The following is a 26,485-nucleotide window of genomic DNA, read 5'->3' as shown; positions in this document are numbered from 1 at the left end:
AACAGTATTTCGAAATTTCGCCCGTGCCTAGTTGCAACGCCTTCTTCGGCCCATAGCAACGTGTATGCCAGCGCGCAGGTTTTGAGGGACGGAAGAAGGGAGTCGCGTCAATAACTAGCGCATTGAGCGCGATTTTCGAACCCTTTTACATGCTAGAAGTGCCGGTATCTGTCCACTCGGCAATAAATTCTGTTGGCCAGGTAAGTGTCATTTAAATACTTAGCTGTTAGCTGCGACAAGTGTCAAGGGCCGCACTAGTCGCAAATTACTGCTTGCTCATCAGTCTAGCGCCAAAAGTGCGGTCGTAATTCCTGTTCGGCTTTCCATTTATGTGTTCCGCTTTACATGTTACCTTTCTTTGATTTAATCTTTCCAGAAATTGATAGCGTAGAGGCAGTGAGTGACCGTAGGTTTATGCCTATTTGACAGAATAACAGCTTCATTGGTACTGTAGCACCAGCGCTCGACGCGCGCGCGCTCTCTCTCTCTTTTACCGAGCCGCTAGTACCTTATCATTAATAGCGGTGTAGTGATGGTCAGTAAGCAACAGTCATTCATTCGAAGAAGGATCTCTTAACGTTGGCAACAGTACTCAAGCGCAAACTCGAATCGGGTGAGGGCGCCGCTATCACGCTGCGCTCAGACTGCACAATTTGCAACAAAAATACTAGAGAGAACTCGCAGCCGCTGCGATCACTCGACTGCCATGGGAATCGTGACTAACAAATGAATTTGTATAATCTTTCGTCTTTTTGCGGCTTCGAACGTTCTTGTGACGTAATTTCCTGCGCTCTATCTTTCTAAACTAACAGTTCTCTAAACACAGTAAGATAGTAAATTATTCTATGCTTAAATGCGTATTAATTGCGCGTTGTAGCGCTTATTGAGCCATTTGTTGTTACGTATATTCAAGCTGCCAACTCGTAAAGCCCTATGAAGCCAGGAGGAGCTTGGGACAAATGCATCTACAGTTTATCATTCATTCCCTTGGTAGCTGAACCGCCATCATTGCCACCCCCGTAGACTCTAGCGCCATAGTTTCTCCAGCATGTTTGTAGGAAACTAATGCTGCACACAAGAGCGCGCGAAGTTAGAGACGAGCACGTCGTAGCGGTCAGATCAGCTGGCAGCGAGCGTGTGGGGCAAGCTAGCCACCGCCGTCGGGGATTCCTGCGGCGCGAGGCACGCGAAGGCCACGCGAAACGCCTCTGGCGTCTGCTGTTCTTCGCGCTGGAGAAGGGCGCGGAAAGAGCGAGCGAGAGAACACCGGCTGTACACGCTGCGCCCCCGCACGCGCGAGCGAGCGAGCGAAACGCAGTCAGCTGCACCGCGCAGGCAGCAGCAGCAGGACTTTGAACCTGCGGCGTCGGCGGGTGGCCCGTTCGCGGCGCGAGCAGGCCGTCGCTCCGTCAACGGGGGCGGCCGCTAGGTGGCGGGACCTCGCTACCCGCTTCGAAGGAGGAGGGAAGCGCCGCGCGTCTAGTCTGGTCCTTGGGGATGCTGTCATCCACAGAGTTTCTCACCATAATACCTAGAGGGAAATCTGGCGCCACCGTCTATGGGAGTTTCTTAAGGGGGCACCGCGCCGTCATGGGAAGGACGGTATATGTGCCTGCGAGGCTCGTGTTGGCTGGTGTTGTAAGAGGCTTCGTCTAAAACGTAGATATGGCTACACAAATAACGCGTTCTCAAAGTAAAATCTTCATAAAATGTTTCCATTCACGCATATTACATCTTTACTCACCTACAATGCATGACCAAACGAAGAAAAGCAAGAACAGACGACCAACTGTTTCAAAGCGAGCGCGAACCTTGTCGTCTGTCCTCCAACTTTAGTGGCCCGCTGATACTTTTTACTTGCAATATAGTAGTACACGCAATAACAAGTTCTCATAGTTAAACAAAACATGTTTCCGCGTAACAATAAAGCTAAAAGAACTTTTCACGTGCTGTTTTAGCACGTGATCATTGTGACAGACGGAACGGTACTTGCCAAGGGCGTCTTCAAGGTGTCCTGTCTCTCCGAGAACGATGCCAATCCGGTCACAATATATCGGCATTCCCATGCATACCACAGCGCAGCAGCGCCAGATTTCCCTCTAGGTAATGTAGTGAGAAACTCTGTGCTGTCATCATCATCGGTGCCGTCGCTAATCCTCGTCTAGTCGGTTTAGGCTTAATAAAAAGTAGGGGTGAGTTGAAAACCCAGTCACCGTGTACACCGCAGGTTTATGCGGCCGCTGCTCGTTATTATATGAATTTTTCGTATCCGGCATTCCCGATATTCGGCGGCTGGCGCTCGCCGCAGCAGAGAACCAATACACGCGACCTTATACCTAAGCAGTCGACGCGCTGCTGTTGCAACAGTTGTTAGGGAAGCATGTGACGAAATATGGTGCACCGATCTAATAAACTCCTTACACTAAGTATATGCATTTTTAAATGCCACTGGCAGCAACTCTACGCATGCCACCGCAATGTTGAACGGTTGGGCAGATGCAGGTAGGCGGCGCCACTTTCTTGCGCAGCGGTCGCGCGCCAGCTGCATTTGGCACGCGAAGCCGGCCAGCCACGGTGGCGGTTTTCCTCTGGCCTCCTGCGGCAGCGGTCGTCACGGAGGACGTATTCAGCGAGGCCAGCGGCCTCTTCAGAGCCGTGTTAGACTGCATAACGATGATCTCTAACGGCATCCGCTTTGAAACGGGGCGGCATGAAACAATTGCATATAGCCTGCTCGAGCTAATCACGTTTCGCTACCCTTCTAGCCCTGTCTAGCATTTTGCTTATCTCCACTTTACATTATTTAGGCTTATTTTACCAATGTTCTAAGCGTGCCTTGCTTATCTCGAGCGTCGAGTATGCTTGACGTAACATCAGCTTCGAACCCCAGCGCTTCTGGAAGGTAAACGTTCTCTACGCTCCTGACCACAGACGGCAGGCAAGGCTTGCAGCGCCGCTTTAACGTGCGGCGGCCGTGTGGCGCGATCGAGCGGCTTGCTGCGGGGGCCTACGCAAGAGTCTTGTGGAGTCGGTTGGTCGCCGGCTGCGCTGGCCTGGAAAGCGGCCTCCGCGGCTTGCGCTGTTCTCCGCGCGTCGGGGTTCGCTCGCTCGCTCGCCCGTTGGTGCGTTCGCGGGGCGCCGGGCCGCGTCGCACGTCGCAGCCGTGCCGTTTCCTCCTGGGGCCGGTCTCCCTCCCTCCCATCTCTCTCCGCCGGTCGCTTCCTCGAGCCCTGGCTGGCTTGGCTTGCCCCCGTTTCTTCGCGGCCGTGCCGCAAGACGCCCGCGGGGGCGCTACCCCCTCCGCTGTTTTGCTGGCGTCGGTGCCGATCGGCGGCGCGCTGCGCGAAATTCGCAGTGCACTTGAGCGGATTTTGCTCGAAACTGTTACAGGAATAACCGCGCGATTCGGCGTCATCGCATGGCTAACAACTTTTCGGGAGAGTGGCGTGCTCTCTTGGCGTACGGATTCTCGAGTCTGGTCTCAAGCTCCTGTTCGTATACCCCCGTCATCGAAGCTGTAGTTTATCCTTTGCGGTGTTGTTCTGGATGAGAACTTTGACAGGCGGTCCTTTGTGTGGACGGTGACCGCCTCCGTCAGGCGACTCACATTCTGTCGTTAAGAAATGTCTCTTGGGCACGTATGTTACGAAGGTAATTCGAGAGCCTGTCAGAAATAAGCGAGAACTCTTTATTCGCATGGCTTTCTTATGAATTCAATGGAGAGATATGTAAAGATTTTATTGTCTGGGAGTCGGTTGGTAGTCCTCTCTGAGGGTAGTCCAAACGCCGTTGGAAGGGCTGGCAGCTGGAGTAAATATCCTGGAACGTGCAGCTGGACATTTTCGACTTCTTGCATGTTTGCTCACGAGCCAATTCACAGCACGCAATATGGCTAATTCAAGAACCTGGTAGAAGCCTAAATTGTTCTAGAACACCAACGACTCCCATAGAATAGCACGCTTGGTCCTGTCACATTGCTAGTACCGACGCATACACTGCAGCTCGTCCTTTCGTCTTGCGTCGTAGTGACTGTCAGCACATTTTGCGTCGCTGCGTGCGGACATGCCCAGCAAACAAGCAGGTCGAGATGCGCCCGACGCGATTACCTGCCTTAGTGGTTGTATATCTTTAGAATGATCAAATAATTGTGTGCAAGCACGCGAAAACCGGGGCTGCGGCTTATCCAACGACAACAAAAGGGCTTGCGTCGTCGTCCCAGAAGCGAGTTTACCTCAATACCCATTAAAAACATCAAACTCGTGAGCGGCAGCTTCATGACGCTGCGTTTTCACTATAGTCCTGGCCTGGTGTGTCACCGACGTGCTAGCCCATCTGCGTTCACGCTATATAGCTTTCTGCAGCTTTGGTTGGGCGTATTCTTGGCAGGACGCGTTGTGCGACGTTCGTTCGAGGAATGTCGTGGCATTGGGGAATCCCCGTAAGCCTTGTGCAGTTATGCAAAGGATTTAGCCTGCGCACTGCGTGTGACGCGGGCGTCGTTGTGCTTGTTTGCAAGGTCGTCGAGTACTGTCGCGCAAGGTCTACGTTTGTGAAATCGCAGATCCATCCTCCACCGATACCGAAGTCCCCCCCCCCCCTCTGTAAAGTTTATATTTGAAGTGATTAGTAATCCACGGTAACGAGTGGGCAGCATTATGGATAGACGAAGACACAGAAAGGAAGAAGGAAATCAGCCCTAGCTTCCAACAACCTTTTTTTTTTCCATATCGACGTGACCTAGAGACTGAGTACGATGAAAATGCAAGCAAAACAATGATATGCAAGTAAAAAAAATACGATACAGAAATCACAAGTAATGCGACTATGGGAAGGTATTGGTATTTAATTTGCGCTGCTATAACTTCGCGACTATGGGCCTGCATGATATGGTTTGCGCGTGTAAGATTTAAAAAGTAGCACCTTATTTGATAAACAAAGGGAGGGCTTCTGTTTCCTACACGGAGTCAACCGCTCAAGCGCACTTATTTCGGCCACAGTCCACGCCGGCCGCTACAGATTTGTTGCCATAAATTATTTCAAATCCAGTAAGTACTCCAGCCTCGGCGGAGTAGGTAGTCCTTGTGACAGTATTCATATTTGCGAGTCCTTGTTGAATTGGTGTTACTGGCGTACCTCTTCGGCGCGCTACTCAAAGGAAAAACGTCGTACTCCGCACACAGTTCGCTGACGCGCGGTGCGTAGCCTAGCATCGGCGGCGATAAAGCAGCGGCGCGGAGAGCGACGCCGGAAGCACATGTGACCCCCTCGATTCCCCCCAGCCCTTACCGCCGCTCTCACTAGCCGGGAGATGCGAACGAGAAGAGCAAGAAAAAGATGCCCGACTTCCGTTTCCGGTACCCGCCCGGCCGGGCTAGGAAGGAGCGGCTCCATCATCTATGGGGTCTGTGAGAGGGGGAAGGGCGAGTCTCCTTCTCCTCCTGTCCCCTCGAACTTCTATACACGGGGATCCGCCACTATGCGTAAAGCATGTCGGGTTTGTTCTGCTGATGCGTGCTTACTATCAAACCAACCCCCTCCTAACCCACCCATCCTCCGTTGTGTCTTCGCGTTCGACAGTGCCCTCTCGCGGACGCTCTTTCCGGCATCGAGCTTTTGTTGTGTTCGCGAGCGAACCTGCAGTCCCATGGAGTCGGATTTGCGTGACACGTACCTCTTTCCTGCCATACATACAACTTAAGAATTGGATAAAAATCATGGGAGGGTGATTTGTGGGAGCCAAGCGACTAGCTTCCCGGTACGCCTGCTGAGATACGCTGCTGAGGCGGGGGTCACTTAACATTGTTATGCTGGGCCTATTTATTGCTAGTAAAATACATGTGCGTACTGTGGTATTGCACTGCCTCCAGGATGGACCCGCATTACAAACGTAAAAATTTTCGCGAGGACCCACGTGCTGCGGCGCGTTGGGCTCCCAAATCGGCCCATTTTGATAGTCCACACAGCCGCCCACGCACTGTGTCAGGAAAAGGTGAAGAAAACTTCGCTATAGTGGAAAGAACGGTGATTTGGGTCGCGATTGAGTACAGATGCCTCGGTGCCCTCTTGCACGTTGCGTGGTGTACGAAGTGGTTCTGGGGGGCCACCTTTGTTCGCGGAGTGACATATTCGATAGTGAACGCTATATGCACATTTGCGAGTGTACAGATAGATAGATAGAGCGTTACATTCGTACTGCTAACCCTGGGCAATGTTCTGAGGAAGGTCGCCGCTGTGGTATCGCCGCTATGCACAGTGCGGTGATGATGGTGATCATTTTGGCGAATTGGCAGAAATCTAGGCTGGCAATATTGCGCCACCAATTTTGCCTAGGCACAACCGTGCACAAATATAATCGAACGAATTCAATATCTATACATCTTCTGCCTTGTTTTTGCAATCCTGATCGGCTTTTCCCTGTCTATACCAGTGCCATTGTGCTTCCGCTCTCGCGCAAGCGCCGTACGTTATTGGATTCTTCGCACTACCTGCTTATCGTGAACAGCACTTGACAATACAGAGGTCGTGCGAAATATTAGTGGAGCGGGAAGCGCTTGGGAACAACGGAGAACAAGAAGTGGCTTCTTGTCCGAGAATAGGACGATGCGTGTCATATAGACAAAGTGGACTGCCTTCAATGCAGTCAAACTGGAGCGTACGCGCAGCCATTGGTTTCGCAAGCATCAATCTTTCTTCTGCTCTTCGAGTCACCCGCATTCTTCTGTAGTAACGGATTGAGAGGCGCCCATGATGATTTTCTAAACAATGAAACTGTCATATATGAGGAGGAACCAATAAAGCGGTAGCAGAGGTATCAAAGCAAATCCGATTGAAGTCGAAGGTGATGCAGAAAGGCTTCTGTGGGTGGTAGGTCTTCAGACATACCGAGCAGTGTCATAGCAGTGTCAGCCTAGATGTTCTGTCTGTGAGTCTAGGGCCGAGTTTATGATTTAGTTGTACATGGACTTCTCCAAGACTGTTTTCGCTACTGAACATTAGTAATTTGTCTCGGGAAAATCCATTTTCCTGTATATGTTTGAATGTCCGTAGACTGAAAGTTGGGAGGAAGTTTAGTTCCTTTAGTCAATCTTTCGCTTATTAAGAATTCCAAACGGGTTGTTTGAAAACAGCATATAGCAAATAGTGTAAGGTCAAAGGTTCGATATCTCTACACATCTCGTATAGCATTAAGTAAAAATCTGTTACATATTCGCTTCATGCAACGGTTTGGGGAACCAGTCACATAGCATATCGTTGGTTCCCTATGATATCGCTTGACTTCAATAGGCTCATGGTATCCAGAGCTGGTAGGCCTACCTCTCTGATTACAATAAATCCACATAACACCTTGTGTTCGCACATCTACTAATATGACATGCACTGTCTGAACAAAACAAACAGCGATGAGCAATTCAGTGTCTAGCCAGTCGTCGCTCGATCAAGAAATTTCCTTTCCACGGACGCCCGCACCGGGCAGTGCGAGGCGCTCGCTCAAGATCTCGGAGGCCACGCCCTTACATCAAAGAATGAGGCGATATGCTGCCTTCTACCTTAGCGCGTACTCAACGACCTCTCGACTTCCATTTCTTTTTTTTTACTCTGCTTAAGGAGCTCCTTCGATCTTCTTTCTCCGGCATTTCGCTGCTTAGCTTCAACGGCACGAGCCATAGGAACAGCTTGTGGCAATTGTTCGACCGAGAATGCCGGCGGAATCGCCTACGCGTTGGCGCTTCACGGTGAAACAATTGGCTTTGTAAGGCTCTGCCAAAGCGCTTCGGTGTGTACTACCTCGATCGGCCTCTCCTTTTTTTTCTTGTTCGCCCACTAGCTACGGCCACGGAGACAAAACCTGGTATGTCGACGTTTCTTTGTAACTTCCTTCCTTTCTCTCCGTTTCTTTCTCTTCATTCTTACCGTTCCCTTTCTTTAGCTGCGCTATTTCGCCTAATTTCTTATCATATTTCCCCGCCCTTAGTGCGCTCCTGCGGTTATAGCTCGACTTTTTCGGTGGCTCGCTTTGGATTTTCTGCTGTTCCTTCGTCGTTTTGTCTCCTTAGGAACACCGAGGCATATTCTTAGTGCGCTAAGTTTTCACTCCGTTACAGTATATGTCTCTGCCTCGAAAAGGCATTGTTGTGTGATGTCCTATATTGCTATAGTGCGAGAGAGTATCGTTGTCGGGTACATTTGTCTTGCGCAGCGCGTTTGTTACGTGTACTTTTCGTTGAAATCACGTGGAAGTATGTATACTTGCGCCTTGCGGTTTCCATTGCTGAAACTTGTAGTGCGCTGGTTTAGAAGCCTCTGACTCTAATTAATGCTTAGCCGACGAGCTGACAGCTGCAGCTATAATGCAATAACTACTTGAGTCGTTTTATATTACACGCAATGACTGCGCCCTACTAATAACGCCATTCATAGAGATAATGTTAACTAGAATAACTATATTCTGGAGTTTTACGTGCCAAAACCATGAACTGAGTATCAGACACGCTGTAATGTGGGCTCCAGATGAATTTCGACCACCTGAGGTGCTTTAAATTGCGCTGAATTCAGGGGGAACGATCTTACGTTCCGTCTCCCCTCGCCCCCTCTCCCCTCCCCTACCCATTCTGAATTCGAGCCCTCTCTGGTCAAGAATTTCTTGTCACGAGATACCACTACCACCGTTGTTGCTACAGCACGCGTGTCCGGTAAAACCAGGTATCCCACATGCGCTAACAAGTTTACGAACAAGCTCAAACTCTCCAATGATTGCGACCCGATTCCGATGCCGATTCAGCCGCGCAGCCTTCGTGTCTCTCAACAGCTGCTGCTGCCGACCCTGCCCGGTCTGCTCTTCACAACCAGGACGTGTCGACGACGTCTATAACAACGCGACCGCGCGCTCCGTTTGCATGCGAGCTTGGATTTCTAGAGGAAGGGGGGAGGGGGGTAGTGGTAGGCGAAGGCCTTCCGCATCCTCCGCCGTCCGCTATCCGGCGCCCGTTTGTGGTCCGCCGACGTCCGTGTTTACTTCCGCGGTGGAATTGCGTGGCGTCGAACGGAGCCGCACTGTGCGGAGCGTAGGATCGCGGGAGCTTCAAAACGGCGGCCCGCTTCGTCGTCGTCGTCGCGGCGAGAGGCGCAGGACCTCCCGCCGCTCGGCCCGAGCGCAGTCACGTCCAGGCGCGTCGACGCGCCGAAGCCGACCGAGGAACGAACGCTCAGGAAAGGGGGTTCCTCCTTCTTCTGGGCGCAAGGAAAATAAGATTGAGAGGTGGCGTGGCGGTTGGAAGGGAGAGAATGTGTGTGGCGTTCTGGCGTAGCGGTCCGTACACCGCTAGCCGAGTCTCTCGATTCCCTCCCCCCCCCCTGCCGCCTCCCGCCCTGCCACCTCTTTCGGCCGCCGCCGCCACCCATGCGTGCCGGAGACAGGGCCGCCGCAGAAAAGTCCCGTAAGAGAAGGGAGTCAGGAAGGTAGCGAGAGGGGGATTGCTATAGGATGCCTGGCGCTGGCTTCCAGCGCGCATTCGTCGTCGTCCGGCGAGGCCGGACAGCATTTCCTGATGCACGGACGACAGCGACGACGACGCAGAGTTCTCGACACCGCGCTCTCCTCTCTGGCTGCTTCTGCTCCTCAGCTTCTTTTCCTGCCGCAATGACGAGCTAAACGAAGGAAAAAATAAAACGTGGAATGAAAGAGCAACACTCGCTTTCTTCCTCGCGCGCATGGGACAGCTGGCTGTGTGGCGAACGACGCAAATCAATATCTCCAGAGAACATGCACATGGGAACTCGGAACTCAACTCAGAACTCAGTCCAGAGAGAAAACCGAAAACAAAACAGAGCGAAGGACGGCGTCGGAGGTCGTGGTTGATGAAGGAAGGACGCCGTCGCCTTAACTAAGTCTACGCCAGCCCCTCCTCATTTCTCATCTCTTTTGTCTTCTCTATTCTTTCGCCTTCCTCATCGCGGCGTCAGAACAACAGGCTGCGTGAATCTGGATGAAATGGCGGTGGTGGAGAGGGGATGACGCCGCGGCGATCGGGGTGGATCAAGATGGCGGCTCGCTGTGTTGCAGACGGTGCTGAACGAAAAAAAGAAAATCAGCCAGAAAGGTGGAGAAATCGCCCGAGAACAAGGCACACACACGCAACGCACCACGGGAGGCCTGCAGCCCTACGCGAGGACTTCATAATAAACGCCGAGACGCTGCAGAGGCACTTCAAGAAAAAGAAAAAGAGGAACTTGCGGAAAAGAAAAGTACGAAACCCGTAGACTTGGCTCTCAAATTGAAGGGGAAAGGAGAACGTGTGGAGGAAAAGGCGAGACGAGGAGGCCGTCTTTCTTTTTCCTTCGTCCTGCCAGCCCCCTATTTGGTTTTTGTTTTTCTATTTGCGAACCGGTTTGACCGGTGCGAACGAGGTCTCCACGACGGACGCACGGCAACGCGCGGTCCGAGGCACAGCGCGCAGCCGAACCTCTCTCAAGGACCGCGCGCTCAGCGAGCCAGCCGTCCCTGCTAAACCGAGCCAGCGGGTGCACATGCCGCGCAACGACGCCACGGCTGGAGTAGCCGCTGCTACTCCTACTCAGCTATTTGAGATCGCGAACACCAGTGACACCAGCGCGGCCCTGCTGGCGGAACCTGTATTGTGTGTTCGGCAGGAACACGCGGTCCGAGAGGATGGCCCCCTCCTCCTCGCCGACTCCAGTTCCCTCTCTGACGCGTACAGCTCTTGCAGACGGGAGTCGCACCGCGCATGCGCGTCAGTGCGCGCGCGCATAGACATGGGCCTCTCCCGCAACCGGTGTCCGTTTGGAGCGCGCGCGTTTCGCATGGCTCGCTCAAGCTCTGTGCAGCTAATAACTGCTTCGAGCCGAGCGCCTTGCCCAACGGCTCGAGCTGCTGAGGAGAGCGCCCACCAGGCCGTGGCCTAGGCTTATCCCGTTGGCCGAATCCGAGTGTTTTGACAATTCCAAACTTGCTTTGATCTGGTTTTTGTGTCATGTCAGCAGAACGAGTGCCCATCTAACGTAGGCAGCGACGTAAGGTGGCAATAGAAACGCCAAATAACTACGACGCTTGCGTTGCAGCTGGCAAAAGGATGCGGAAGACTGAGAAGACGTTCGTGTGTTGTACTGTCTTCACTATGGAACACGGCAAAGTACCTCAAGTTAACACCTAAACGACCTGTCTTCCTTCCTTTTTTTCAATTTTGACGTGACGAGGGTCTGCACTCTTTTATTTTAATTACCCTTGTATGCAATATTGCAGCTTATTCCAAGAAAAAGAAAAGGAATAATGAACAGGAATGTCATGTCTTCTCTACTCCAAGCATGAGTCGGTGAGTTCGCACAGTCCGATAGCCGGCGCCACGCCATTGCGGGCCAGGCCTGCTGTCGTCCGGCGGCGGCTCCGGTTCGCGAGTATGCGGTTTTAATTATCCCTACTCTCTGCACAACCGATGCCTCGTCAGCGCGCGCTGTTACCGCAGCTGCCGTTGTAATAGTTTCAGCCGTACTCCGACAGAACCATGTCATACGAGCGCGGCTTATGAACGCGAAGGGTTTGTCAGGAGGGAAATTGCGGGCGTTTGTGAAGTTCAAAGGCCCTACGTGAGCGCTATGGCTAAATAACCTGTGGAAATGTTTTAATTTTGTTTGTAGCTAACTTATGTGTTGACAACCTTGAAGGAAAGAAATGAAAGAATAGTTATAAATCAACTGATGCCCTTTGTATAGTTGTCTAGGTTTTGCAAACTTATCGATAATGATATCGTGCTATACGAAACCAGGTTACGATAAATAATTATCGAAGGGCAGTTCTACTCAATTTCTTCTGAATTTGGACACTCAGGATGCTTTAGGTATGTGTCGGCTTCACGTTGATGCCATCAAAGGAGACCTACTGGCAGCTTTGCCGATTTCTCAATGATCTCGCGCAAACTATTGCTAACTGCGCCAAAATGTGCGTTGTCGCGGTCAGACTAGTGATGAAAGTTTGAGAATGGTCATTTCCTGAGCTCGTTTATACACACGTTGCGAAAAGTTTCGTGCAGAAAACTGACATGAACAGCATGTGGTGTGCCTTCTTCCCTGCTGTCCGTGTCTTGCGTCTTCGGCTGGAAGCCTTTTCAACATTAGTTTCGCAATCCGGTTTGCGGCCTCCGAGACTCGAGAAATTCTGCGCTGTTGGCTCCATTTCGACCGTCTCAGAGGCTATGCACCCATTGATGTGAGTGCCAGCGCTTCCAGCACGACTGGCGTCGGCGTGCATGGTTGCCCACATCCTCCGCGCAGCCGCTAGGGCGGCGCAGCTGTAGCATCCCGTGCATGCAACCGCAGAGCGCCCAGCCATCGGAGCGCAAAGAAAAAGGAGGAAAGAAATAGGACAAAGAAACCGTCCCGAGAGAAGGAGAGAGAGAGAGAGAGCAGGCGGCCGCACCTGTCGCGAAAAAAAAAAATCGCGCTGCGTCTCCTCCCTCGCCATCGCGGGTCTTGCCTTCTTTGCTGTTTCTGGTTTTACCACCTCCGCGCTGCGCGACCTCCCCTCCCCTTCCCTCCCTCCCCCCCGTTTTTTTCTGCGCGCGTTGTCCCTGGCACGTCCCCAACGCTGGGCGCCAAGTTTTCAAACGGGCTGAGGACGCGTTCGAGCTTGGCACGCCCGGCGAAGCGGCGATGCTTTGCTTGCAGCCTGCTTGGCGCATGCGTGCCCACTTTTGCCTTCGATGTGTATAAATGGATGTTGTCTTCTTTCGGCGTGTTTTCTGAATGTGCGATTAAAGGCGTAACTCCCTTACGCGTTTTCCGTTGCACGATCGCGTCACGTGCTTGATTGCTGGCCACACTGTACTAACTCGTGAAATTGCTTCTGTAGGAGAAGTGCTTACGCGAGAAAAAGAACTTGAGTATAATGACAACGTAGCAGAGGACCCCATGTGTGATCCGGCTATTTATCACAGTCGGAACTATTGCTTAGTTACTGCTTCTTCGTTCTTCATGTGAGTGCATTGGTGCAGTTCATGTAGTGCAGCTTCTTCAGTACTTCACAGAGCAACGGCAACTGATTCATGAAGTTCCGCCAATGCACGAACTTGCTTCACACAATTTCCTCCACATTTAATTCTTTTATTGGTGCATTGTCTGGAGACGCGACTGAAATTTATCGGTAAACTATATTCTGGCTTGTCGTCAGTACTGTTGAGTCTCTGCATAATGAAATAATCGAGAACCCGAGTTGTTTTGTGCCACAATACGTATGCAGATCACGAAACAGCAGGAACACGCATTAAGCCTCGGGGTTAACGCTGTTGTATGTATTGGGGTCTTCCTGCAATGCACGACGTGTGTTCTGTCGAAAAGTTGTAAAGCCGCCTGCTATATTTGGTGAAGTGTGTTCGCGCTTGCGCGTGGGAACGGCTCTCACCGTTATGTTCATAAGGCGACTAAGTGAGCTAGTCGGTAGATAATTTGAAGGCAAAGAACGCCACAAAACAGGACAGCTAACTGTCTTGTGTCTTCTGGTTGTTTTGTTGTTTGCTTCCAAATCATTTTCGTAAGTTTTGTTTTCCTTTCCGACTTGCTACCAGGAAAATTGCAGACCGTAGCTCCAAAGCAGAGCGAACTGGCACTTTCCAGAAACGGGAGACCCTCCTGTGACCTGTACATTTATTTCGTAGACTCACTTTTCAACTTGAACGAGGTTAGAACTTCGTTTACTGCGCTTGTCAGATGCGTGCTTTTCTGACGGATGTTGGGCGTGATGCTAACCGAGTTTGCTTTTTTTCCCTCCCCGATCTTCGCAGAGTGCAGCAGCTCCCGTAGCCCCGCCTTTCCATGTGAGCGCTATGTTCTCGGAGGCGCAGCCCCGCGGAATCAAGCGCAAGGCGCACTCGCTCGACGACTTCTCCGATGGTGGCGGTCTCGACGAAGAGGAGGATGACGAAGAGGAGGACTCGAGCTCCTCCAGCTCCTGCTCATCGGCCAGCTCGACCACGGGCGGATGCTCGTCGGGCGAGGACGCCCGCTCCTCGTATTCGCGCCGCCAACACGTGGTATTTAACATGAGCATCTGCAAGCTGGCCCGCTTCCGGCAGGCACCCGACCCCAGCCTTCTGCGCTCGGTACTTGTGTGCAACACTCTGCGGGCGCTCGAGCGGGAAATGAGGCCGCCGAGAGGTCCCGAGCCGGCGACGCTACCGACGGCTGCTGACACGTCGCCCCATCACCCCCATCACCCTCATCACCACCATCACTCGCCTCACCACCACCACCATCACTTACACGGCGCCACCACCAATGGCGGGCTCGGAGCCGGTCACCACCACCTGCCACAGCACCAGCCGTACGGCCCTGCGACGCCCTTCCACAATGGCGGCTACGGGGACGACTACGACCGGTCGTGCCCTCCTGGGGACAGCGGCCGCCTGACGCCCTTTGTGCGGTCTCCCGCCGAACCGCCGGTTTCCGGACCCCCTCCCACACCCCTGTGGACGGACGAGGACAGGTTGCCGAGTCTCAACTGGAGCTCGGTACTCAACTTCGGCAGCGGCGCGCCCGTCACGCCGCCGGCGCCCACGGTGGCCGAGCCAGTGTCCTCGGCGTCTGCGTGCGGCATTACCGACCCCGGGTGCGGCAGCGGCGGCGTTAACGGCTCGGCGCCCCTCTACACCCTGCTGCCCGCGCACAACTCGCCCGCGGCTGCCATGGTGGTCACTTCCTCGTCGGCATCTTCCTCGGTGCTGCAGACGAGCCCTTCCTCTTCCTCGTCGTCGCTGGCCAGCAACAGCAACAGCAGTGGCGCGAGCAGCAGCAGCGACGAGATATTCGGCGACATTGACCTGTCCCTGTACGACTTCGACCTGCTCTCGCCGCTGTCCCCGCCGCACGTCAAGCTGGCGCCGGTCAGTGCCGAGGACCTAATGCGCTCGCTGGCCGCGTCGCAGCAGCAGGCGGCCGACTGCGTAGTCACCACCACGGCCGCATCCCCGTCAGCCGCCACTTGCCAGCTGGTCGCCTCCTCGGGCCAGCAGATCAGCTTCGGCTACAAGGGACTCATGGGTTCCGAGGACCACGTGGCCACCGTCATGTCCTGAGGGGGGACGCCATCGGCTGTGTGTCATCGGTCGTCGTTTCTGGAGAGGCCTTTCTCGTCTTCTGCAGCCTCTTGGTCCCAACACTCTCTGCCGGTGTGGCGGAGGACAACGCTTGCTTCGTGTACATAGGACAGTTGAGAAAGAAGCGTTGTGAGGACGTAAGTGGACTGTATCGCGCTGAATCATCATCTAAATAGTGCCGACATCCACGTTGCCAAAGAGTCGCGACAGCTCATTGTGTGTTTGCGGGCGGTGCGCTGCTGCTGTGTCTCGACTGTACGGGGTTTCTCGCCCCTCGCAGTCGCGTCGAAGGTCCTCCTGCTCAAGCCGAGAGCGGATGGACAGGCTTACTAAGCTGGTGATATAAGTGCGTTCGAATGTAATCAGTTAGTTCGAGGAGCAGGGCAGGTCGGAAAATATTCAAGTATCTCCTCCGGCCATCGTGGCCCCTGGCCTGCCACCTCTCAAGTACTGCGTGGCCCAGCCTAATAATCATCGTCAACCATATTCCCGCGTGACGCGATCGTGCTACGGGCGACGAGTGCCTCTGAAGCATTAGGGACGGGAGTTCTGCGATAGTGTGGGTGGTGGGCAAATCATGTCTTCGGTGTATAATAACTGTATACATCCCCGCTGTACTCTATCCTAGTCTCTGTTAATTCACTGATGGTCCACCATTCTGAGCTTCCACTATGACGGCTAGGTGGCCATTTCGGAAGCTACATGTTCGCCGGAATGGTTTTCAAAAGTGGCGCCACTCTCGCAGGTTAGCTGCAACTGCGCCCGTTTGTTCGTACGGAGCTCGCCAAGTTCCATTCATACCGGATGGCTACGTTTCAACCTCTGCATATGTAGGGTTCTACGCAGAGACGGGAAGCTCATATGAGCTGTCAAAAAGTCCGTTTTACGGTTGCGAGCGAGGAATTGAAGATATGACAAGCCGCAACAGCCGTGCTGAATTGTCTAGCATGTTTCTGCCGCATTTTGACGGAAACAAATGGAACAGAAACGCAAAGAGGCGAGGAGGCAGTGGCGCCGACTACTGGCCGCAGAGCAAACTTGCCCGCTCTCTTCAAATCGGGCCGACCGCTTATGCTGTTTTTTACACAGCCCAAAAAACCGGGCCCTCGCATCGGCGTCTCCGTACTCTCCTTTCGGTGGCGGTAGTGGTGGGCTGCGAAAGAGCAACGACCGCCGCAGCGGAGAGATGGCGCCACGCTAGGCAGGGACATCCTTCCAGACCTCTTTCTCCTCGCCTTCCTTCGCGCCGGTCGCTCCATCTTTTTCTTAGCGAATCTCAGAGGCACTCGTCGGTCCTGAAAATCTCTCGTCATCGTCTCCGCGGTTGGGCTTTCCAATTTCGCGCCTTGGCTGCCGCACTGTTTTCACTTGCAGCCGTCGGCGTCATCGACGCCGCTACGCGCGCGCGTGTCATTTCTTACGTGGCGAAATGTGGTGCTGGTTTCGATGCCGTCTTTCTCGCTTTCTGTTTTAAATATTCTGCCGCGGGGTTATCTCGTGTCTCTCGGGAGAGCCAAGAGCAAGGCCCGTATAAAGCGTACCGAGACCAAAAAATTGTTACTAGAATCCTGCCTACACTGGGCTTATCTCGCGCTGCCAAGACGCGCCGCTGGCGTATTGGCAAAGTGTTAAAGTGACAAATTGGAGAAATTATGGCTTAAATTGGAAGGGTTGGAAACTGCGCATGAGCAGCTTTGCTCCTAACCGCTATGCTCATGGGCTCTTGACAGTTAGCTTCGACTTGCTTCGATTCACTCCTGCGAACCACTTACAGCGCACGCGCAGTCGTCGCGTCGGAGCAGGTGCATCGCAGTTCGTCGTAAGCTGGAATACTGAAGGTCTGCTCCGCACGGACGTAAGCCTACTGACATAAAGAGCGTCACATTATGATTGGCGTCGTCGCAAATTTCCGTGATTAGCTTCGATTGCGTAATTAGCCGGGTACGCTGGGCATTTCATAGGATGCATGGTCTCCCGGTGACGTCGGTGACAATCTGGGGCACAGATCGTGTTCTACGAGTAGTCCCAGGAAGACGTACACGTTTCTTCTGAGACGGGTCACGCAATTGACACCTTTTTGACTCCTCGCGCGTCTTCCTACGGACGGCGTCGGCGTCCCAACTTTTTCTGGTGCGAACTGTGTGTTTTCCGCGGCCTTACATAATAACAGCGCATGTGACTTACCAGACAGAAGCCAGCGCCATGTATCGTCTCCCAAAGCTTGCTTACGTGTTCCGCGTAGCCTTGTATGTAGCCGTTGGTGCGCGCTTAGCTTATGTGCGAGTTGCGTCGTCCGAGCTTCCGCGCACGCTCTGCCAGGGGAAGAAAAAAAATAAAAAAAAATGTTGGGAGGGAAGGGTATGGATAGTCGAGTAAGCAGCAATTGTTGACGGTCGGCCGCACAGCCGCGTGCACTCCATTGGGAAGAAAAGGTGCCTTTGTTACTGCGTTACACCTCCTCATTTCGTAGTTTACTTCTTAGAAGGGCGCACACGCTGTAGAGGTGCAAAACATTCCCCAAAAGGCATTCAAAAAAGTTTTTGTTGCATGTGCTTGGACCTGTTCGAAGTCAAACAGCGATAATAGCGTTTAATTCGTTCTATAGCAGGAGTAATACGACGAGGCGAGGCGAACACCGGGAGGTGTAAAATGTGCACGTTTTTCGCACACCCCCTTTTCTTCCCACTGAATGCAGCGGTAAAGCGTCTCTTGAGACCACGGGAAAGTGGCATTTGCCGAAACTCGACTTGGGAACTTTCTTTTTCCGTTTGTGATAAAAAAAAGAAACAAACCCCGTTAAACTGTGATAGGACGCATCAACTCTCTCGGACCACGCAACCTTTAAAGCAAGAATAAAAAAAAATACACTGTACGTTCTCGCGTTCGATGCCAACAGCAGCGACCACACGGCAACATTTGGTGGTGTTGTACATATTATATCATCTTTTATTTTTTACGCCCAGTCTTGCCGCAATGTCTTTTAGTATCCTTGTTGTGCTTTTGCCGATAGAGAAGAGTATTACCATTCTTATTATTGCGATCACCATTGTATGTTTAATCTCTTCGGCGAAGTATTGATAACTGATGTAAATATGTGCGCATGTTCAGTTGTTTTATTGATTTTCTTTCCTCGAATAATTTGTTGTTTTCCACAACAGCCGCACGAAATCGCCTTGTATATACATAGAGTACATATGTGTATGTGCGCGTACGCGAGGTTTCACTCTGTGCATATAATTGTGTAAGGGCTGGATCAGCACTGTAGAAATAGCACTGCCAACTCTCGAAGTGCCTCCTAAGATTTCTTTCGGCGCCCGAACGATCAAGACTTAAAGTCCACTGTCGAGAGATTTAGTTTCTTTATCGAAAAACGCGTTTACATTAAGCCAATAGCAACCATAAAAAAACCTAAAGCGTTTCTAGCCATCCTTTGGTGCGTGACCATGCTAGTTTGACCACCGAATCGGGGAGAATTTCCTTGGCGCTTGATCCAGAAATTTTATGTACGACTCCAGGAATGGGATGTCAAGTCCTCTCAGCTTGCTGCTTGCTAAGCAAGTTGGGAACGAAAGCTGAATGGTCGCCTCTCGAGAGTTGGCAGTCGGGCACTGTGAAAGCTGGCCAGCCTGTGTTATGTTTCTTTTTCTGTTATTATCCCATGAGACAGCTCAAACTAAATACGCATTATATACAAAATCCTTTGGAGACGAACTGAACCTTCACCTAGAAAATATTCTCGCTCATTATTGTTTTTCTTTTTTTTTTTGGTGCAGACCACGCAGAAATGTATATGTGATGCTCGTGTTCTTTTATTTGCACCGAAATTAGCTTCATTGGGAGAATTGCGTTATACAAAGATTTGAAATTGCAGTTGTGTTAGGCACAATAGCCGTCGCTGTTCATTTAAGGCAGGCAAGAACTACGGCTGCCAAAAACACAAGCCCGTAAACTGAACCGCAAACACATAATTAGTTCACTGCGACTTTCCAGCGTTCATTTGGATGGTGCAAACGAAAGAATGTCTCTCATAGTCTCCGTCAAGGAATCATCGACACGTTTTTGTTGTCACTGAGCTACGTAGAACGTGTAAACGCGTACAAATTTTACGAAGGCTTGTTCTGCGCTTACGCCATAGTCTGTGCATAACTAATGCCGACCTGTCCGGTCTGTTCCAAGTGCATGATAATCACGCCGCGGTGCAATGCTTTATCTTATTATTTTTTAATTAGGAAGGCAATTATCACATTCTTTATAAAGTCAGGGCAAGTGTTTACAGTTTATTGCAAATTGTTTTTCCGCGTTGTAATAAGTAGCATGCCATCCCAGCAGTTTATTTCTTGGCTGCTTTCATGGAGGAGCTTTTCCGTATGTTAGTCCATGCTACGATATCAACATACCTGAGACAGGCAGTCAGCACAAAGATATTGCTCACATCGCTTGTTTTGTTTGCTTAAGGTATTTAATGGACGGTCTGGCTCTGTATGGTGTGAGCTATTGAAGTCCACGCAGTGCCAACAACGGTAAATTTCCCAACAAAAATTTTTCACAACTTCACGAAAGCTTCCCGATCGGCTGGCCGGACAGTGTACACCCCTGCGTCGCGTTTAATCTTTCCGTTGGCTAACGTCACATAAAGCCAAGTCGTTGTCAAAAAGTCGGAACGTCTTCGCACTTGCCAGCGCTCCCTGCGCTCATATTTTCTTTTAATTTTCCTTGCATCTACGCACCAAATCAATGCTGCTTGAAGGGACTCTGTTTTCACAGCTTTCGCGTTGTGTGGGGGACCGCGATAACGAATGGCGCGGCAGTCTAAATGTCTACAATGCGGATCTCGGAGGTAACCGTGAGGCTCCGCCAATCGGCGCACTACTTTCACCAAGACGCGACTGCAGCGCCGCCATTCGTGGCCGTCGCGGAGCTCAGGCGTCGTTGACGAGCCATGCGAAACGGCCCGTTCTCGCGTCGTTGCTGGCACGAGTCGCACTTAAACAATACCAGCTGTAGATCTCAGTTGCTCGCCAGGGAAGGCAGCAAGATAAATTATCCGCGCTCGACAGCAGCCTGATCAACTTAACCGCGTTTCCATCGTAGCCGTCGCTACGCACACCCTGCATGAACGACGCGAACACACTCAACACAGACAGAGACATTTATGCTGTGCAACCTACACGTACTTTCTCAAGCAGCCCCGCCTGTCGCACTTTTGCCGTCTCCACATGATGAGAAATCAAAGCTTCAATCAAGACGGTATAGGCAGCTGTGTCTCATGCCCGATCGCCCAGGAAAGAAGGGACGCTTCTTGCGAAAGCAATAATGTTGCGGTGCCGCTCTTTTGTCATTGCTACCTGTCTTCATGTAGTTCTTGCAATAAAGGGGGCGGGGCACCTCAGTTATTGGTTGATATACAGCTTTGAGGGCAATACACACCAAGTTCATCGCGGTAGTCACGGGATGAAGAGGTGGGGCCTTAAATTTTCTCGTTCGAGTCAGTTCGGAAGGATTTGGTAATGTAAAGAAGACATAAGAACGCGGCTCGATTAGATAGGAACACCCGTCTCATCCCTTATACTTGGTTCTCAGAAACAGGTGGCCAGTTACCCTATTCTATACTTCAAGTGCAAGGCCATATCTACTTCGAAGGTATCTGTGGTAGTGTCACTTCAAAAGAATAATCTGATAAGCATGCACATTAGCAGCTCCCGCCACAGATGTTAACTGCAGCTTACATCAGTCGGCATGACTGTGCCGGAGTCTAAATCCCCTGATACCGCTGAATGACACGACAGACAGCCGAAAGCGAAACCACTGAGAAGGAGCTTGATCCTGATTGGTGGATGATTCTGAACATGGCGAAATGACCCTTTGTTTCTGCACAGTCATTCATCCACACGCATTGACAACTCGCTTTCGTTAGGCTTGGATCAAGGCGATTCCCATCGGTTGGTAGTGGTTGTGTATTTTAACAGTACAGACGCTTATTAGGCGACAGTTCAGGAGGTTTCAGCCATTTTTGACACCGAAGCTTTTGTCTCGCTAGCGAACATTGGACGCTATTGCTTGTGGTCTTTCGTTTTCCTTTATTACTTCAGAAACTCTAATGCGGTGTCAGATCGTTAAAGGTCCGAAGGCACACAACGAGTTGGAACAATATTTAGGGAATGCCTGGATTTGAACCCCAAGTGGAGAGACAAACGTAAAAAGAACGGAGCCGGCATAAGCGTTTCAAGAAAGTGCCTTTGTGTTGGGAGATTCTAGTGAGATTCTGAAAAGATGCGAGAGTCAGAAAGAAGGTAGCTTGAGTAATGGGACCGAGCGACTTATCATGTTGTTGCAATTTTGAAATGTCGGTTCGAGCAGAGCGCTTTTAAGCTTATCCACGGTCCTTTCAAGTGAAACGCAACCAGCGCCTACTATAGACTCCCGTGGTGGATGAGCAAATGACGCCTCGTGCGGCAGTGTCTTGCGTCAGGTTACGCCTAAACACACTGATCTCAATTGCGTTCAAGAGTGTGTGGACGATCGTCGATATGCGCACGGCTGCTGGCGTCATTTCATCAATCGGCCGTTATCTATTTCCTCTCAACACATTTGTTCTCATTCAGCCGGACAGCTGAGGTGACCTGGATGTCACCGATTTGTTCTCACGCCCTCGCATGATTCAAGGAATAGTCTCTAGTGCGCTTCCGGTAACATGTACATTGTGACGTCCCGGTCTTAAAAGAGGAATGGGCAGCTGGGTTTGAGTCTCACTAAAGTGTTTAGAACGTCAGGTGTCTCATTACGATGAAAGAATACCTTCGACGGGGTCAGTTCTGGCAAGATTGTTCAATGCTTTCCGGTCACTGGAGGTGCACGTAAAATGGTGATAGTGCGGACGGTACCGTCAAACAATCGCGCAGCTTCATCAGCCAACAATCTAGTACATCAATTAGAATGCTGGTTGTGTGTTTGGTAGAGCTTATAATAAGTTGATGGTCGGCAGGCGGAGTGTCTGTGCGAGACAGAGATATACAGGGTGCTGTGCCATGCGCTTGTCATACAGGAGGTTCCACGACGCCAGACGGGATATTCAGTGCTTTCTTTCATTACTGATTTATTGAAGACAATATTCAAGTTGTCTTAGGGGACACGGCCAAAGGCAAATATTTGCCTGACTAGACCGTGCTTGCTGGTAGAACGAAAAAAGTTTGGAAAAAGGACGTCAAGTCTCGTCAGCAACAGAAATGCAGCTACCGAAAACAGGTTATTACGATTCGGAAACTAATTTCAACCTTCACGTTGTGTTCGCGGCCAGCCAGGTTCCCACATCTCGTCAATGGACGCTGCTAAGTGCTCATGCTTCAATTGTTCCTCACAGTAGGCGGTGGGGGGGAACGGGCTATCGAGAGTTGAAGGTTCAATTCGGCGGAAGTTTTCAAATAACCGTGAAAATCGGTGGTGCAGCAGCGTCTCGGATTCAGCCTTCATGCCGGTGCTTATGCTAGGCGGTACGGGCCCCACTGCTTCGACCAAATTGGTACCAGGCCGTCTTCGCATGACGACGCCTGTCCATGACACGTCCGACACAAGAAAAAAAAAGACGGCTGCTGTTTGAGATAAACGCACAAATTGAACGAAATTATTGCGGAAGTCGCCCTAATGCTCACATCCGGGTCGTGTTCTGTTCTCATTTGCTCAGTGGCTAATCGCGCGCTCACTCCCGCGTCGCTCAACCAACGCTACAAGTGGCGGTCCCAGACCACGCCTCCTCCCTCGCTCCCAACCCTAGACAACCGACGGTGCCATTCCTAAGTAGGCGAGAAGGAGTACATATTGTCCCATACGCACTGCATATTTGCCGCCACCTATGTCAAACCGTGAAAAGCTCATTAAGTGGCACAGCCTCCTTCTTTATTCTCTAACATACTTCAGTCTTGAATCGTCAAGTTCGTTCACAGCCTTTCACTGTCCAATTGCCTCGCCCGATAAGTGTGACAGAAGCGATGAAGTAGTTTCACCTTGCCTAAGGTGTAAGCATATTGAACGGCGGATGTCCAATATCAAAATCGGTTCAGAGAAGTGATTTGAGACCCAGTCACAAACCGCAAACTAAACGCTACAAGACTGAAAGCAACCGATATCTCCGTTGCCGACCGGTTCCTCCAACCGACTGCGCGAAGATGGGATTTCTTTTCTTAACGAGCAACTCGCGGCAGGCAGCGACAAAGCAACTGATAACAGAGGTGCGTGAAGAGAATAGATTTATATTATATATACATTATATAAATATATTATATATATATACAGAAATGTGCTACAGGACGAATAAGACTGAGTAAAAAAATGGACGAGGATATATTATAAATATATTTAAGGGAGCGCAATGTTATAAAGTGTAATATATATTATACATATATGAATATACGTCAAATGCAGTCACAGCCACACAACAACACGTGCACACGTACACTCACTTTTAAACGACACATGGTCATAATCATCCTTTTTTCCCGATCTCTTTCTCTTTCGCGATACGAAAGGACTTTTGCTTGGTCATGTTGTTTTCTTTATTTTTCTTTCATTACTCACTGTCGAACGCTTTCGTTTGCTTAACGGGTGTTGATTCTGTACCGTCTCCTATTTCCTCCGATTTCTCGAGCTGTGGAATGCACAGGAAAAACGAACTCTGAAGCCACGACATCTTTTTTGCCATATATTGTTACTGTTTAAGAAAAAATGTGCCACGCGAAAAAAAAAAGTGTCGTGGTGATAAAAATGACAAAAAAGAAGGAAAATCTTATTGAGTGAGAGTGAGAGAGAAAAAGAAAACGTGTTACCGCTGTGAATAAAAAAATGAATTGCGGGCTTGACTCACGACTCCTGTGTTTTCTCAATATCCGCTGAGCGAATCTATGTTCGCGGATATTTTTTTAACGAAGTGTAATTTATGCTGTTAATTTGCTTCCCTGTTGTTGGTCAATGCCCCATGGCGGGTACAAGCCATGAGATGGAAGAAAAAGCAACACAAGGACTTATTCAATTACGGGTTGATACTAGGTGCCAAGTCTCGATACTCGCGTTCCGCAATGTTGTCAAATTTCGTCATGTTGGTTTTAGCCAATCCGGGAGGGCCTAGCCACCCAGTGAGCCAATCGGAGCTTACAAGATGGCGAGCCTGACAATATGGTGGGATTTGACGGAGTCTAAATAACGCACTCCAAGACTTGGAATGCGCGATTCAGCGGGCTACAGCGCCAGCTCATGGTAGTATCAACAGCTTTACGTTGGCTGAACCCTTCCTTCGAAATGGCACTCATTCACAAATATTTTTTATGACAAACTTACGGCCTACCTCATTGGGCCGAAATTCTGAATGAAGTTTTAGTTGGAAGAAAACTAATTTTAATGTTTTCAAACAGGTGCAACATAAAAAAGCTCGTGTTAATCCGCTGAATGAACTTTGATGGCATTAGTTGCATGTAATAAAAAGGCCAGCTTCTAATGAATAATTGTTGCAAATCTTTAATTTCCCTACTGAGTTTTCCTACGAATAACCTTCCTAACCTAAAAGGTAAAAGAAATGAAGCATCAAGTTTAAATATCTTTACTCCGCAAGAAAAAGTTCTATCAAAATTCTGTAAACTCCAGGGGTACTTAAATGGGACACGTAAATTCCACATATTCAAATGACTGTGTCCTAGAGCAGCATTTTGTGAGAACAACGTTTCAACTACAAAACAATACTTTAATGTAAATAACAAAAGAAGTAACTGATGCAACAAATGCTTTCAAACCAAAATATCTGGTGTTTATTATTACCGCTTGGCTTTGTAGCATTCTGCAGAATAACCACATCGGTTTTGTTTGGGAGTTATCAATAAGTTAACTTGCTGCCTCTGTCAGTTGGAAAGTTTTTTAGTTTTATGGAAGGTTTTCTAAGCCTACAATGAAATTCCAAGAGTATTAGCGTTAAAATTATGGTATTTTTAGGAAAGGCAGCTATACATAAATACATCAAAGCAAACGGGACAACGCAAGGAGGAGATAGGGCAAGGTGCCTGTCGTGTCTTATGTTTTGTGTAGCCCTGCTCGCGCTAAGGTTTATTATGAATGCTCAACAACTAACTAGCCCTTCAATGCCATTCCAGTAAACGCAGAAAAAGTTTCTTCAAATCAGTTTAACCGTTGTCTAATGGGATCCACTCTGCTTTTTGAGTGCAGTCAAGGAGAGCTCGAAGAAAGCATTTTCCAGAAAATGAACTGCATCAAGCCGGCAAGTTGGGCCAGTTGGTTGGGATTCATAGTAAGGTTCGTTATAGCGCAACACAAGGGAAGGACAAAAGAAGGTATTAAACGACGACATGGCGCTGACTCTCGACTTACATAAAACTGAAACATTGGCGAGGCAGTTTAGTATAATGAAGCACAAGGCTGGAATGGACGAAGAGAAAAAGTCGAAAGCGATCTTGTCGATTTCCAGGATCGTCATCGAATGTTCCCTGCCTTGTGACTGAAAATTTCTCATGTCGACTTGCCTGCTGGTGTGCCGGTAAACTTAACAGAGAGAGGGCACTACTCGCGACGCTACACGAATTTGTTGATTTTGACGTCTTGCCATCCTTGAGGGGCTCGCAGAGTGGCTGCATACATGCCTTCTGTGGTTCAAAACTCCAACGTGGCTTAAGGTTACAGTGTACGAAACATTACGCCGGAGGTGAGTTGGTCATTTGCGCGCCTTACGCCTGAAAATGTCCGGTCTGGACTTGGACTGACATGTCAGCCTGGCTGAGCTGAGCAAGAATAGGCACAAAGGTGAGCAAAACTCGACGCACTCGTTTTACCTCGTTTTTATTCGGACATCTCAAGAAATGCCCACGAAGGGAGGCAAGGGAGACAATCTGACTCCTGATTGGGCCTATACTCGCATCTCGCGATATGCGGGCGCACAGCATACTTCTAGCAATAGAGGAGGAGGAGGAATGAACGTTTATTGTAAGAAACAGCGAGAAAGTGTCCTGTCTTCGTCCTAGGTGGGCGGCTCTCTTAGTCCAGAAAGCCGTTGGCTAATGCTGCAGCCCGGGCCCGGTCCACCAGACTTCGCTGATCTTCCAGGCTCTGTGCCTTTCTAGCAATAGAGACTAGAATTATTGTTGCGATAGCAATTATATGGACACTCCAGGCTCATTTCTTTTGCCGTCGGCGTGGTCGTCGTCGGGATGTTCGGTATAAAGTCCGAGGTCGATAACACCGTCATCGCGCGTCGTATGCTGTGTGTGCGAGTGAAAACACGCGAGGGAAGCCGATGATCGCGGCCCAATCTGGCGCGCGCGAAGGTGAAAGCGGAGAGCAAACGCGGCGTATTCCCTCGCGCAAACGGCCGTGGAAGGATAGGAGGGATGGAGGGGCGG

The 26,485-nt window shown here is 50.5% G+C and overlaps 1 protein-coding gene across 2 annotated transcripts in view; it reads left to right on the top strand.

Moving 5' to 3' along the window:
* Positions 1 to 23,947, top strand: part of LOC142588006 (uncharacterized) — a 31,960-nt gene extending 8,013 nt beyond the window's left edge. For both annotated transcript variants that reach the window (XM_075699423.1, XM_075699422.1), the window contains one exon: positions 13,788 to 23,947. In XM_075699423.1, the coding sequence (XP_075555538.1) occupies positions 13,830 to 15,077 (1,248 nt within the window). In that variant the 5' untranslated portion in view covers positions 13,788 to 13,829 and the 3' untranslated portion in view covers positions 15,078 to 23,947. The remainder of the gene's footprint in view (positions 1 to 13,787) is intronic.
* The last annotated feature ends 2,538 nt before the right edge of the window (positions 23,948 to 26,485 follow it).

The sequence above is a fragment of the Dermacentor variabilis genome, chromosome 7 (assembly GCF_050947875.1).
Source record: "Dermacentor variabilis isolate Ectoservices chromosome 7, ASM5094787v1, whole genome shotgun sequence".
Lineage (NCBI taxonomy): Eukaryota > Metazoa > Arthropoda > Arachnida > Ixodida > Ixodidae > Dermacentor > Dermacentor variabilis.
The sequence above is the reverse complement of the archived record's forward strand: the minus strand, read 5'-3'. Positions and strand labels throughout refer to the sequence as shown.